The sequence below is a fragment of the Amphiprion ocellaris genome, chromosome 10 (genome assembly GCF_022539595.1).
Source record: "Amphiprion ocellaris isolate individual 3 ecotype Okinawa chromosome 10, ASM2253959v1, whole genome shotgun sequence".
NCBI classification, from domain to species: domain Eukaryota; kingdom Metazoa; phylum Chordata; class Actinopteri; family Pomacentridae; genus Amphiprion; species Amphiprion ocellaris.
In genome coordinates, this window is record NC_072775.1 from 3,096,035 (window position 1) to 3,111,428 (window position 15,394).

At 40.5% G+C, this 15,394-nt stretch overlaps 1 protein-coding gene across 4 annotated transcripts in view; it reads right to left on the bottom strand.

Moving 5' to 3' along the window:
• st6galnac3 (ST6 (alpha-N-acetyl-neuraminyl-2,3-beta-galactosyl-1,3)-N-acetylgalactosaminide alpha-2,6-sialyltransferase 3) overlaps window positions 1-15,394 on the bottom strand; it is a 126,033-nt gene that overhangs the window by 54,899 nt on the left and 55,740 nt on the right. Inside the window, exons 1-3 of one of the 4 annotated variants that reach the window (XM_055014068.1) lie at window positions 13,375-13,701; window positions 9,482-9,807; window positions 7,493-7,902 (exon numbers count right to left, since the gene is read on the bottom strand). In XM_055014068.1, the coding sequence (XP_054870043.1) occupies window positions 7,493-7,851 (359 nt within the window). In that variant the 5' untranslated portion in view covers window positions 7,852-7,902; window positions 9,482-9,807; window positions 13,375-13,701. Of the gene's footprint in view, window positions 1-7,492; window positions 7,903-9,481; window positions 9,808-13,374; window positions 13,702-13,823; window positions 13,962-15,394 lie in introns of those variants that run through there. The other 3 variants (XM_055014069.1, XM_055014067.1, XM_055014066.1) reach the window with 3 other exon arrangements.

Consider the following 15,394-nt stretch of genomic DNA (forward strand, 5'->3'; position numbering starts at 1 on the left):
TCAGATGTACGGAGCAAAAAAAGTTCTGTACAGATAAAAAAACTTTATGAATAAGGCATGACCATTATATACCAAGCAGAAAAATAAAGATCTGCTCTTACGAACAGTTTGAATTTACAAAATATAGATAAGCCAAAGGAGTTAAAAATAGTAGAAGTACTGGAGATGATGAGCTTCATGGATTCACTAGATCTAGTACAATACGAATCTTATGGAGGATATGATTTATAGCATCACAATCCTTCATTTATATTATTATTTTTGGGCATTTATCTGTGGTTTGGACGTTGTTGGTTATTTTGTGTTTTCCAGAGAAGCTGTTTCAAAATGAACTTTGCTTTTTGTTTTTTCTCTGTGAGAACATCGTGAATTCCATCCAGAACTAAAGCCTGGACCTGTTTGACATGAATGAATTTCTCTCTTGTTTGGGTGTTTTCATGTCTGAGAGTTTTCATTTGAGCTGCTGCTGGTTTAAACCCATAAAACTGAGAAAATCCTCAGTGATTTTCAGCTCGTTATTTCTGCAGCTTCAGGTGTTTCTAACATCACAGAGCATCTCTCTGCTGGAGATCTGCTCACATCCACTAAATATTGAACAGACTGATTACTAGACGGAGGACGGGTGTTTCAGTGGAACTATTCTGGGATGGCTGCCGGGGTCCTTAGACCGAGTGGACGGCTGGCGATGACGAAGCACGATGACACAGCCGTGACATTTACACTCATAGAAACAGATTCAAATAAAACTCACAGAGAGTTCGTCTACACTAGAGTGACTCACTCCAGATGATGAACTGCAGGTGAAACATCAATTTTAGGTTCCGGCTGCTGGTTCTCTGGAGGCATCAACGAGCCTTTAAGAATGAAATCTGTATTTTTGGAACAAATTGAAGACTTCCTGTTTTTCAGAATTAGAAGATTCCTATTCCATATACGTACTTCCTCCAATTACTCTCATCTGACATCCACTAAAAGACGTTCGCAATGGGAAATGATCCACTAAAGGACATCCTCACTGGGAAACGATCCACTAAAAGACGTCCTAACTGGGAAACAATCCACTAAAAGACATCCTAACCGGGAAACAATCCACAAAAGACGTCCTCACTGGGAAACGATCCACCAAAGGACGTCCTCACTGGGAAACAATCCACTAAAAGACGTCCTAACTGGAGAACGATCCACAAAAGACGTCCTTACTGGGAAACGATCCACTAAAGACGTCCTAACTGGGAAACGATACACTAAAGGACGTCCTCACTGGGAAATGATCCACTAAAGGACGTCCTCACTGGGAAACAATCCACTAAAAGACGTCCTAACTGGAGAACGATCCACAAAAGACGTCCTTACTGGGAAACGATCCACTAAAGACGTCCTAACTGGGAAACGATACACTAAAGGACGTCCTCACTGGGAAACAATCCACTAAAGGACGTCCTCACTGGGAAACAATCCTCTAAAAGACATCCCAACTGGGAAACGATCCACTAAAGGACGTCCTCACAGAGGAAACGATCTTCTAAAAGACATCCTAACTGGGAAACAATCCACTAAAAGATGTCCTCACTGGGAAACAATCCACTAAAAGACATCCTAACCGGGAAACAATCCACTAAAGACATCCTAAATGGGAAACGATCCACTAAAAGACGTCCTAACTGGGAAACGATCCACAAAAGACGTCCTCACTGGGAAACGATCCACTAAAGACGTCCTAACTGGGAAACAATACACTAAAAGCCGTCCTAACTGGGAAACGATCCACCTAAGACTCAGCTGAAACATCCCGGATGTGACACCACTAAATATTCCAGGTAATTTAATGCAGTCAGATTAAACTGGACGACAGTGAAATAAATGAGCTGTGACTAAGTGATACCTGAGTTCCCCTGAAATGAGAGGTCACCAGTGGAGTGTTTGACCAGCGCTGTGGTTTCCACTGATGTTTGATGAGGTGAGATGAACAGGAGGAGCTCAGGGAGGAGTCGTGTGCTGCTGCACATACAAATGACGTCCATGTTCTCCTAAAGTTAATTAACAGGTAAATGTTGGTCTGGTTCCAGGCTGTATGTGCTGCACAATGATGACAAGAAGAAAATATGCGAATCAAAATGACGTTTAAAGGTTACCAAAGAAGTTTTTTGACCATTAATGACATTTACCTCAAAAACCGGTTTGAATATCAGGTTTATTTGTTTTTAAGTTGCTAAAATACACAATTTCTCATAAGAACACACTAAAAACTGAAAGAATCATCAGATTTCCAACTTTCTAATGTCTTTGAACATTTCATTTATTAAGCACTGTTCTATCAGTAAAATGATCCAAATCTACATGAAAAGTGTTAAAAAGAAAACCTTGTTGCCAATTATTATCAAATAATTGGATTTCTGCTCATTTAAATACAATAAAATGCAATTTTACAGTCAAACATTGCAAAGGAACCTTTTTTTGAAGGGTCAACATGTAAATTAATATTTTTTATGTGATTTCACTCATTATTGTGTGTAATTTAACACATTAGGGAACATCTGTAATAAAAAAATTGTAAATTGTTCGAAGATTTATAGTTAATTTAAATAAAAAACATTCATTGTTACAGTGTAGTCAACCTCTAAAATGTAAATTTAAACAGTTATTGATCATTAACATGGCTGACTATTGAGTCAAGGTCTTGGTAAACTCAGCAGACGCCGGTTTGCAGATTTCAGAGACTTGGACTCAACAGCCTGATGAGCAATAACCAGAATTATAAAAGTAATTTAAATTGTAGTGGCAGCCAACAGAGAGAAACCAGCACAGGGTGATTAGAAAACTGCAGATCCTGAACTGATCAAAATGAGCTATGATCACAGAGTCACCATTTCTAAAGATAAAACGTGCACCATCTTTGCATATTTCTGAATGTAAACACAGAAACCAGAAACAGTGAGCAGTGTTCTGAGAGTCCAGCTTCACTGAGAGGATAAAGATATTCAGGGTTATAAATAACATCGCTCACGCTGTCAGAAACACCTCTGAAAACAGGAACATCCAGGAAGCTGGCTGGAAGCAGAGCCCCGGGTCACGGAGCCGTCGGTGGCAGCGCTATAAAGTGACAATGTGATTTAAGTCCTGTGTCGACGTCCGGCGCATCATCTATGGCTGCTAACAGAGCCACTAACAGAGCCGCTAACAGGGTCGTTAACCAGGCTGCCAACAGGGCCACCAACAGGGTCGCTAACAGGGCCGCTAACGGGGCCACCAACAGGGCCACCAACAGGGCCACTAACGGGGCAACCAACAGGGTCCCTAACAGGGCCGCTAACGGGGCCACCAACAGGGCCACTAATGGGGCCACCAACAGGGTCGCTAACAGGGCCGCTAACGGGGCCACCAACAGGGCCACTAATGGGGCCACCAACAGGGTCGCTGACAGGGCCGCTAATGGGGCCACCAACAGGGCCACTAATGGGGCCACCAACAGGGTCGCTAACAGGGCCGCTAACGGGGCCACCAACAGGGCCACTAATGGGGCCACCAACAGGGTCGCTAACAGGGCCACCAACAGGGCCACCAACAGGGCCACCAACAGTGCCACCAACAGGGCCACCAACAGGGTCGCTAACAGGGCCGCTAACGGGGCCACCAACAGGGCCACCAACAGGGCCACTAACGGGGCCACCAACAGGGCCACCAACAGGGCCGCTAACGGGGCCACCAACAGGGCCACTAATGGGGCCACCAACAGGGTCGCTAACAGGGCCGCTAACGGGGCCACCAACAGGGCCACTAATGGGGCCACCAACAGGGTCGCTAACAGGGCCGCTAACAGGGCCACCAACAGGGCCACCAACAGGGCCACCAACAGTGCCACCAACAGTGCCACCAACAGGGTCGCTAACAGGGCCGCTAACGGGGCAACCAACAGGGCCACCAAAAGGGCCACTAACGGGGCCATCAACAGGGCCACTAACGGGGCCACCAACAGGGTCCCTAACAGGGCCGCTAACAGGGCCGCTAACGGGGCCACCAACAGGGCCACTAATGGGGCCACCAACAGGGTCGCTAACAGGATCACTAACAGGGCCACCAACAGTGCCACCAACAGGGCCGCTAACAGATCTGCTAACAGAGTCGCTAACAAGGCCACCAACAGGGCCGCTAACAGGGCAGGTAACAGGGCCACTAACAGGGCGGCCAACAGCACCGCTAACGGGGCCGCTAACAGGGCCACCAACAGGGCTGCTAACAGGTCCGCTAACAGAGCCGCTAACAGGGCTGCTAACAGGTTGGTTAACAGGGCCGAGGTGATATGCTCCAACAGCTGACTGCAGCTCAGGAGGTACAGCTGACATCCTCCAGCAGTTACAGGATTTAAAGGTGGAAGTGGCTGTTAAAGGCATTCACATGGAGGACTGCTCATTTTCAGGACACTGAACCAAAAACTTCTTCTTCAGTTCTACAGTTTCATTCATCAGACGCTTTTATCCAAACATAAAAATCAACCAAAATCCAGCGAAATTCGCTTGATTTGGTTGATTTTTTGTGAATGTTCTTAAGAAACATTTTTAACATTTTTTTTCCCACCAAAAAATGTTCAAAGATTTTCTAAAAATGTTGAAAATGTGGACATCAGAAGTTTCACTGTGAAAATATATTATTTTTTCCACATTTTCAAACTTTAAAACGGGTCAGTTTTGACCTGCAGGACGACACAAGGGTTAAATTGATTGCAGGGTTGAACAGCTCTCTCTGCTCTCCCCTCCTCCTGATTTAAACCAGCCTGAAGCTCTTTCCTGTCGTCTTGTTTCTATCATCATAACCCCTCTTCTAATTCTCCTCCACTTTAATTTCCTCCGTCCAGGAATGACTGAGCTTCCTGAGAGCGACTGAATTACTGCTGAGATGTTTACTCGGTCTCAGTCCCGACGCTGCGTTCCTCTTGATCAAGGAAGCGAGTCGAAGCCAAGACGTCTCCTCGGCTGCTGGAGGCAAACTGGCTAATTAGAGTTGTGTTCGATCACGGTTCCATCTACAGGCTGATGATTATCCATCCGCTGACAGTAAACCAGACAACACACATTACAGGCTAAATGCAGACGAGCTGCTGCAGAGAAGTAGTTCAGGATCGCCATAATAAAAGCATTTCACACGGATAAGCAAAGAAAATAAATTGTCAGAGTTCATTCCTACCTTGTATGGCTAAGCAGGTCGTATCTTACGTATTAGCTCAACCTAATGACAGCAGTTATTCACTCCTCTCCCTCTGATTACATTAAATGTGTAGCTGCTGTCTTTAAAGCTGTTTCCATGGACACTGGCTAGCTCTCAATGCTGAACACATGCAGTCGAGTTTGAGACAAAAACATGAGGAACAGACCAACATATGTAGGAACCTCTGGCAGCATTCTGTCCTGTAATGAGATTCTTCCTCCTAATCCCAGGCCTCTATCTGTGGGCCGAACACAGACGCTCTACATGAAACTCAGCATTAACCTCGTCGTCCTGAATGAGAGCGAGACAATGGAGCCCAAATGGAAAGGATGCTACGCCTATTACCCAACATGTTAATCCTCTTAAGAAGCTGAGAGGTCCTGATGACATTTGGGAGAGGCAGGAGAACACGGAGCTGAAATGAGGTTCATCTCCCAAACAACAGCGGATCTCTGGCCTCGCTCCCAGTCATTAACCCTCATGTCGTCCTGAGGGTCAAAATTGACCCATTTTAAAGTTTGAAAATGTGGAAAAAATATATGTTCACAGTGAAACTTCTGATGTCCACATTTTCAACATTTTGGGGAAATCTTTGAACATTTTTTGGTGGGAAAAAAAATGTTTCTTAAGAACATTCACAAAAAAATCAACCAAAATCCAGCGAATTTCACTGGATTTTAGTTGATTTTTATGTGAATTTTCTTAAAGAAAATATTAGAAGTTTTATTAATATATATGGAATCACTTTAGATATCTTTAGGGTTTTTCGGGAAGATTTTACTCATTTTTTTGAAAATAATTACAAGAATCTTCTTGCCAAATTTGGGTTTGTTTTTTTTTTTTTTAAATAAAACTTTTAAGGGAAACTTTTAAGAAATTATTGGAATTTTCTTCCTGAAGATTTAGCAAATTTTCAGAAATTTGTGGAATTTTTTTGCTGAATTTTTGGATTTTTTTCAGACAAGGAAACAATATTTTTCTGGTGCCCATAAATGAGGACAGCAGGAGGGTTAACCTGCCGCTGTCTTTGGGGAAGCGATGGAGAAAAGCAACAACTGGGTGAGTTTGTCTTTAAAATACAGCGAACGCTTCAACGTGATGATGAATCTCACAGAAACCAACACTGATCTGGATCTCAGAATGTGCCAAGATGCTGTCTGAGACGTTGTCCAACCAGCTGCTTCCAGGGTTTCAGAAGGACTGCCAGGATGCTGCTACCTCATTAACCAGATTCTCCCCAGACCAGCATTTGGATTCTGTCTGTAACCCAGCCTTCCCTCTGAGGCTCCTCATAAGAGCTCATTTAAAGAAAAAGCCTCCGGTGCCGTGTAGAACCTCTTTAGAGGCAAAGCGAAGCAGCGCTTTGATGGAGCCTTATGAAAGGAAGAGATGAGATCAAAAAAACGTCACAAAGCGATGAGCGGAGCGTCGATATGAACGGAGCCGTGGATGTCAGAGAGGATCAGATGTCAGGAGGGATGAAGTGAAGCAGGTTTAACAGAGTCCAGCTTTCTCTGTGAGTCGGCTCAAAAGAAACTAAAACCTCAGTCAGAGATAACAAGAATGAGTTTCCACTATCTTTAAGTCAGATTTTCTGCTGCTTTCCAGTTACTCTTCTGACCTAAATAAACCGATCATGTTCAGCTGCTTCAGTCAACAGGTTGTTTTAATGGACAACTATGAGGAACAATAAATGTATGATGGTAAAAAGTTGCTGCTGCAACTGGTGCTGGTAGGGAACTGTTAAATGAATATATTTATTTTACTGCTCAGTGCAGCTGATTATTTCTGACTGACAGCTGCATATTACAGCTGTTCAACTTGAATATTCTGTGTGATAAATACTTATAAATAATCAATGTTCTAATCTGTGTTCTATCAGCTGCAGTACTGGTAGTAAACAAAACAAACATAAAAACATATATATAGAAGATTTCTGCATAACCAACCAAGTATATGTTGGTTCCCATGGCAACGCGATCCATCCAGTGTGTGATACTGAAACTAACACGGCTTCATTCAGTGGTTTTAGTAACGTACAAATCAACAGGTTTACAGAAAAAACAGAATCTATAACAATCCGAAACAATTATCGGAAGATAATTAGTCAAAAAGCAGACAGAACCTGCTCCAGACCAGGTCAGCTCTGCAGCATCTGTTACCATGGCGATGCAGCAGGTTAAAACAGATCCATAGACTCTGACTTTAAGCTCAACCTGCTAACCCACTGATCTCTCCAGAACAGCCGTCTGGACATTTGATGTTTGAGAGAAACCCAGACAGCTGCACTCACCTGTCCTTCCCCGTCTCCTTCTTGAAGACCATGTCGCAGTAGTTCATGCGCTCCTCCGTGGTGATGTAGATGCGAGCGTGGGGGTAGTTCTCGGAGGCCTGTCGCAGCATGTTGTATACGATGCCCTTCCCGTCCTTCCTCATGTTCCTCAGCGGCCCCCACACCACGTACACGGTGTCGTTGGCCTGGCCGAAGAAGTACTGGGGCTTCTGCAGCAGCAGGGGGACGCTGGTGTGGGACACCACCCTCAGAGTGGTCCGCCGGCCCACGTCGCGCTCAAAGCCCCGAGTGGGAGCGTTGTTCATCCTCCAGATGCAGGGCGAGCGGTCGATCTGACGGCCGGCGGCCTGGCCGAGCATCTGGCCGGAGCTGGACACGATGCTGCAGAGCTCGCAGTGGAGCTTCAGGGGCTGCAGAGGAGGAAACAGCTCCGTTAGAATCACAAAGTCTGATTTAGTTGGTGTGTTTTCTGCTCTCTACAGGGAGGTTAGAGGTCAGATATGAGGGTCAGAAAAGGCTCCCAGCATTCACCATCAACTAAATATTAAACAGTTAAGCCTCCTGTTGTCCTCATTTATGGGCACCAAAAAATATTGTGGAAATCTTTAACAAATCCGTGGATGCAGACTATAAGCCGAATCACTGCCAAAATCTAATCACTGGGTCCTTGTGTCATTTCTGACCTTCCCTGGTAATTTCATCCAAATCTGTTGGTCTGTTTTTGAGTAATGTTGTGAACAGACAGACAGACAGACAGACAGATGGACAGACAGACAGACAGACGAACAGACAGACGGACAGACGAACAGACAGACAGACAGACGAACAGACAGACAGACAGACGAACAGACAGACGGACAGACAGACGAACAGACAGACGGACAGACGGACAGACAGACGAACAGACGGACAGACGGACAGACGAACAGACAGACGGACAGACAGACAGACGAACGGACAGACAGACAGACAGACAGATGGACAGAGACGTACACTAATCGTCACATCTCTGTTCCTTAGCGGAGTGATTAAATATGGACTTTTTGTCTTCTTTGTATTAAATTCTTAGTAAAAAGTGTCGGTTTTTGTTTCTGCTGAAGTTTCAAATGAGTCTAATTTTTGTTGTCACTTAAATGTTTGATTTGTGTTTAGAAACAAAAGAATCCTAATTTTTCTTCACTAACTTGCAAAAAATGACAAACAATACGATTTTTTTAAAACACAATAATCACATTAAGACTCAGACTTTAATAAAGCTTGTCGTGTTCTTCTAATTAAATGAATTCATTTTCAATCCTGAATAAGTGGTTTTCTGCTGATATATGCTGCAGCCGATGTTTAATCTCATGATGTTTTAATTGTGGTGGATTTTATGTGTGTTCAATAACAATATTAAAGTGATGTTTTGGCAGGAGGCTGGTGTGGTCAGAACATTAAATAAAATGCATTTGGTAATTATTAATCCCAGAGTTTTACTGGCCTCTATAATTTAGTTTTATTTGGAGTCACGCTGGGCCAGAACTAACGCAGATTAACTTAATTGAATTCGGGACCTGAGAGGTTGTAACTGTGAAGAGCAGAGAAACTCGGAGTCATTTGTCTTAGTGTATATTTTTATACATCTTATTATATTTACTGGAGCAGGAGGGATTTGTAATGTATCTCAAATAAGGGCTTCACTTTGCCAGGAGAGGAAGAAAGCTCCTCTGAATCCGAAATGGGAGATTGAACTAATTGAAGCTAATATGCTCGGTTTGTTTTGATGAGATTAAACTCACTTAAGTGAATGAAAGCAAGACAAAGTTAGGAAAGAAAAAGCACTGTGTCATGACTAAGCCCTGTTCATCATCTGCTTAATGGAGAATAACTGCAATGTCACTGGTCTGAATACATAATGGTGTTTTTGCTGCAGCGTGACGGGAAACGTAAACTCTCTCTAGCGTGTTCTGATCAACAAACAAGGAGCTTCAGGAGCAAACAGGATCCCACCAGACGAGAGCAGCACTAGAACACTGCAGATTCTCCTTGTTCTGAGACGTAATTCTTGCATAAATGACTCCGGCAGAGCCTTTTGGATTTAGTCATGGGTGAAGGAATGATCTGTGGACCTGGGCTGCTAACTCTCCATTTATTGGCTGGTTGAGACACACATCACCGCGGCCTTCAGCTGTCAGCAGCTCGTCCATCGTTCTCCCCATCAGCCCGGCTCATAACTCCATCATGCCTTTCAGCACTCAGATTGGCTGTTCTCTGAGGGAACGCCGACTGGATAACTGACTGGAACACATCTGGGGCTGGAAACCTGCTGCTGAGCACTGGAAAAAAAATGCTCTTCTCAAAACAAGAAAAAAAAACTTATTTCAAGGAACTTCTACATTGAAATAAGTGAAAAATCTGCCAATAGAACAAGTGAAAAATGACTTGGTTTCTTGAAATAAGATATGATATTTAGAATACTGAGATCTTAAAATTAGCTGGAAAACTTATTTGAAGCTCTATTTTACCAGGATTGGAAGCTTAGGTGTCTTAAAATAAGCCAGATATGCTAAAAAAATAAAAATAAAAAAAAAAATAAAAAAATAGCAGTTTTTCACTCAAAAATAGATTTTTTCTTTCATGTAACCTCCTAATTTGAGATGTATTAACCCTCCTGTTATCTTCAATTATGGGCACCAAAAAATATTGTTTCCTTTTCTGAAAAAAATCCCAAAAATCAGCAAAAAAAATCCCCAAATTTCTGAAAATTTGCAAAACGTTCAGGAAGAAAATTCCAGTAATTCCTGAAAAGTTTTCCTTAAAAGTTTTATTTAAAAAATATCCCCCAAATTAGGCAAGAAAATTCTTGTCAATATTTTCAAAAAATTTGTAAAAATCTTCTAAAAAAAAATCCTAAAAATATCTAAAGTGATTCCATATATATCAGTAAAACTTGTAGTATTTTCTTGAAGAACATTCACATAAAAATCAACCAAAATCCAGCGAAATTCGCCGTGAATATTCTTAAGAAACATTTTTAACATTTCTTTTTTTTCCACCAAAAAATGTTCAAAGATTTCCCAAAAATGTTGAAAATGTGGACATCAGAATTTTCACTGTGAAAACATTTTTTTTCCACATTTTCAAACTTTAAAACGGATCAATTTGACCCACAGGACGACATGAGGGTAAAACTTACTTTGAGTTTATTTTGAGTTTTCTTGTAAAATTCAACTCAAAACAAGATCATTTCAACATTGTTTGACTTAACAAGATATTTAAGGTGCATTGTCTTAAAACAAGTCCCTCCATCTGCTGAAATATCACTTGTTAAGTGAATTTATCTTAAATCGAGTGGGATGAGACATTTTGACTAAAAATAAGACAAATAGACTTGGTAAGATTTGGAGTTTTTGCAGTGAGAAGCTCCTGAGCAACGCTTTTAGTGACAAAAAACAGCTTCAACTGCAGCTGCGTGGAGCAGAAAACTGCTTAAAATACCACTTTACTGCAGTAAAAATAAGATTTGCTGAATTTTTTTTACAAGTTTCATTAATTTAGCTCCAACAGTAGCGCTTTTGTTTTGCTTGCTCCACTTAGCTCTCTAGTTGTGTCACTTTTCTGTTTGAAATATGAGTTTGTGTATCAATATAAAACAAAAAAATGGCTCTAAATGTGTTTTCAGCGCTGTTTTGTTGTCTCATTGACGCCTAGAGTTTTCTGAGGTTTAACACTGACTTATAAATTTGAAGATTTAAACTGGAAAGCTGCTGCTGAGGAGCCCCTGAGCAAAGCTTTTAGTGACAAAAATCAGCTTTACCTGCAGCTGTATAAAGCAGAAAACTGATTAAAAGAGCATTTCACTGCAGTAAAAAGGTTCAATGAGGTTTTACAGCCACACAAATATAAATAAAAAGCAGTGAATGTTATTGCTTCTAATACCGAGGAAGTGTATAAAACCTCATCGAAGGGATAAAAGCCTCACACTGTTGTTTAGCATGTGCTGGAATCCAGCTCCCAGCAAACCCCAGAATTTATGTCCTGTAGATCAATAAAAAGTTACGGCCTCCTCAGCTGTGATTCATGTTCCACTTCCATGTTCTGGACGGTGCCGTTTGAGCGTAGCACGCAGTAATCGCAAACAGAGAGCACTTTTATAATCCCAATAATTCTCTGATAAGAACAGAATCTACTCAGCAAAGCCTCCTATTTGAATGCATGAGTGTGTTTAAAATAAAACTGGGTTATTTATTAAAGCAGTCCTAATGCCGGGACACAGCTATCATTAAATTGTAGCACTGGGGTGTGAACTTAACCTTGACACTCATTAACATTCCTCTGAACACGACTAATTAATAAGAAATAATTATTACATTAACATGCCAGGTATCTCAGTGTAAGATGCCTCTCTGGGACCTGCAAGTCCTTCTGCTTAAAAATTAATTGATTAGCTTTATCCGTCAGTGTGGAGGAAACTGATTAATTCCAAAAGCTCCACTGGGGAAACTCTTGTTGTACTAACACCAAACTAACTGAAATTCAAAATATTAGTTTGCTCACAACTTTGGCTTATTTAAAATGTATCTAATAACTACGTATTCGCAATTTTTAGCATGCTAATGAGCTAAACTGAGAAGGTAAACATAGCTGCTAGTATTGTCGCTATTAGCATGTTAACGGGCTAAACTGAGAGGGTAAACATTACAGCTGCTAGTATTGTCGCTATTAGCATGTTAACAGGCTAAACTGAGAGGGTAAACATTACAGCTGCTAGTATTGTTGCTATAAGCATGCTAACAGGCTAAACTCGGAGGGTAAACATTATAGCTGCTAGTATTGTCGCTATAAGCATACTAACAGGCTAAACTGAGAGGCTAAACATTATAGATGCTTATTGTCGTTATTAGCATGCTAACGTGATAACCTGAGAGGGTAAACATTATAGCTGTTGTATTGTCATTATTAGTATGCTAACGGGCTAAACTGAGAAGGTAAACATTATAGCTGCTAGTATTGTTGCTATAAGCATGCTAACAGGCTAAACTCGGAGGGTAAACATTATAGCTGCTAGTATTGTCGCTATAAGCATACTAACAGGCTAAACTGAGAGGCTAAACATTATAGATGCTTATTGTCGTTATTAGCATGCTAACGTGATAACCTGAGAGGGTAAACATTATAGCTGTTGTATTGTCATTATTAGTATGCTAACGGGCTAAACTGAGAAGGTAAACATCATAGCTGCTAGTATTGTTGCTATAAGCATGCTAACTGGCTAAACTGAGAGGGTAAACATTATAGCTGCTAGTATTGTCGCTATTAGCATGCTAACTGGCTAAACTGAGAGGGTAAACATTACAGCTGCTAGTACTGTCGCTATTAGCATGCTAACTGGCTAAACTGAGAGGGTAAACATTATAGCTGCTAGTATTGTCGCTATTAGCATGCTAACTGGCTTAACTGAGAGGGTAAACATTACAGCTGCTAGTACTGTCGCTATAAGCATGCTAACTGGCTAAACTGAGAGGGTAAACATTATAGCTGCTAGTATTGTCGCTATTAGCATGCTAACTGGCTAAACTGAGAGGGTAAACATTACAGCTGCTAGTATTGTCGCTATAAGCATGCTAACTGGCTAAACTGAGAGGGTAAACATTATAGCTGCTAGTAAGTTTGCGTACATTAACAAAAGTTGGGTGGGTACATTTATTTAATCATCTAAATCTGTTATTTTTAATTGTAATGACATACTGTTTGAAAGAAGTCTTGAAGGTAGAACCCAGTTTCACATTTTTGAAACTAGCGAGTAGCTAATAATAGCTTAGAGAGGATTTTATGAACTCTATAATAATGGTTAAATGACCATCCATTGGCACACAGTCCAAAACCAGAGGATATCTCATTACCATTATCCACAGTGATCCGGAATAGAAGTACTTTCCCATCATGTCGGCTATTGTGTTCTTTTCAAAGGGCCTGACTTCAAAATGTTCGGGTCCAAATGAAATTATTGAGTTTCTCTCTGGGCTTGCGACAGACCAGAGGCATGAATGCAAAGTGCCACAAGACAAATGTTTTCTATTTCTCCTGAAAAGCAGAGCAGCAACGATTTATCACGCCTGCAGACAGACTCAATCAAATGAGGAAAATAAGGCTCCCCATTCCCAGGCTGCCGGGTTATGCATTATATATGCTTGCTAGAGGTCTATAACACCTCCAATGACACCTCGCTGCAGATCGTGTAAGATTGCCTTACTGTCTGGAAGAAATATTACTGCTTCTTCAGGTGTTGCTGTGTGCTTAACGGAGGCTGACAGCCGCACAGCCGGCCTTCACTCTGGACGTTATCACTTACGACATACGGCACAGCGGAGATACAGGAGCATCACCTTGACCAGACCTTCGCAATTCTGTCCATCCTTTGCCAGAAATTTCAACTCAAACCACTTCTGACATTCGTGTCGGGGCCGATCGCTGCCCTTTCTCTTTCACTACAGAGGACTCACTAGTGGGGCGGAATCTGAGCCAACAGGAGGTCTACACTGCAAAAACTCCAAATCTTAGTCAAAATGTCTCATCTCACTCGATTTAAGATAGATTCACTTAACAAGAGACATTTCAGCAGATGGAGGGACTTGTTTTAAGACAATGCATCTTAAATATCTTGTTAAGTCAAACAATCTTGAAATTATCTGGTTTTGAGTTAAATTTTACAAGAAAACTCAAAATAAGTTTAACCCTCGTGTCATCCTGCGGGTCTAAATTGACCCGTTTAAAGTTTGAAAATGTGGGAAAAAAATATTTTCACAGTGAAACTTCTGATGTCCACATTTTCAACATTCTTGGGAAATTATTGAACATTTTTAGTGGAAAAAAAAGAAATGTCAAAAATGTTTCTTAAATTAGATATTTTTAGGATTTTTTTGGGAAGATTTTTACTAATTTTTTGAAAATATTTACAAGAATTTTTTTGCCAAATTTGGGGGATTTTTTTTAAAATAAAACTTTTAAGGGAAACTTTTAAGGAATTCTTGGAATTTTCTTCCTGAAGGCTTTGCAAATTTTCAGAAATTTGGGGAATTTTTTTTCTGAATTTTTGGATTTTTTTCAGACAAGGAAACAATATCATCCTGCGGGTCTAAATGGACTCGTTTTAAAGTTTGAAAATGTGGAAAAAAATATTTTCACAGTGAAACTTCTGATGTCCACATTTTCAACATTATTGGGAAATTTTTGAACATTTTTTGGTGGAAAAAAAGAAATGTTAAAAATGTTTCTTAAGAACATTCACATAAAAATCAACCAAAATCCAGCAAATTTCGCTGGATTTTGGTTAATTTTTATGTGAATGTTCTTAAAGAAAATATTAGAAATTTTCCTGATATATATGGAATCAGTTTAGATATTTTTAGGATTTTTTAAAAAAAGATTTTTACTCATTTTTTGAAAATATTTACAAACATTTTCTTGCCAAATTTGGGGGATTTTTTTAAAATAAAACTTTTAAGGGAAACTTTTAAGGAATTATTGGAATTTTCTTCCTGAAGGTTTTGCAAATTTTCAGAAATTTGTGGAATTTTTTGCTGATTTTTTGGCTTTTTTTCAGACAAGGAAAAAATATTTTTGCCAGTAAATGAAGACAACAGGAGGGTTAATCCATCTCAAATTAGGACGTTACATGAAAGCAAAAATCTATTTATGAGTGAAAAACTGGTATTTTTTTTTTTTTTTTTTTTTTTTTTAAAAAGCATGTCTGGCTTATTTTAAGACACCTAAGCTTGACAATCCTGGTAAAATATAGCTTAAAATAAGTTTTCCCAGCTAATTTTCAGATCTCAAGATTCTAAATATCATATCTTATTTCAAGAAATCTTACCAAGCCAATTTTCACTTGTTGTATTGGTAGATTTTTTTCATTTATTTCAA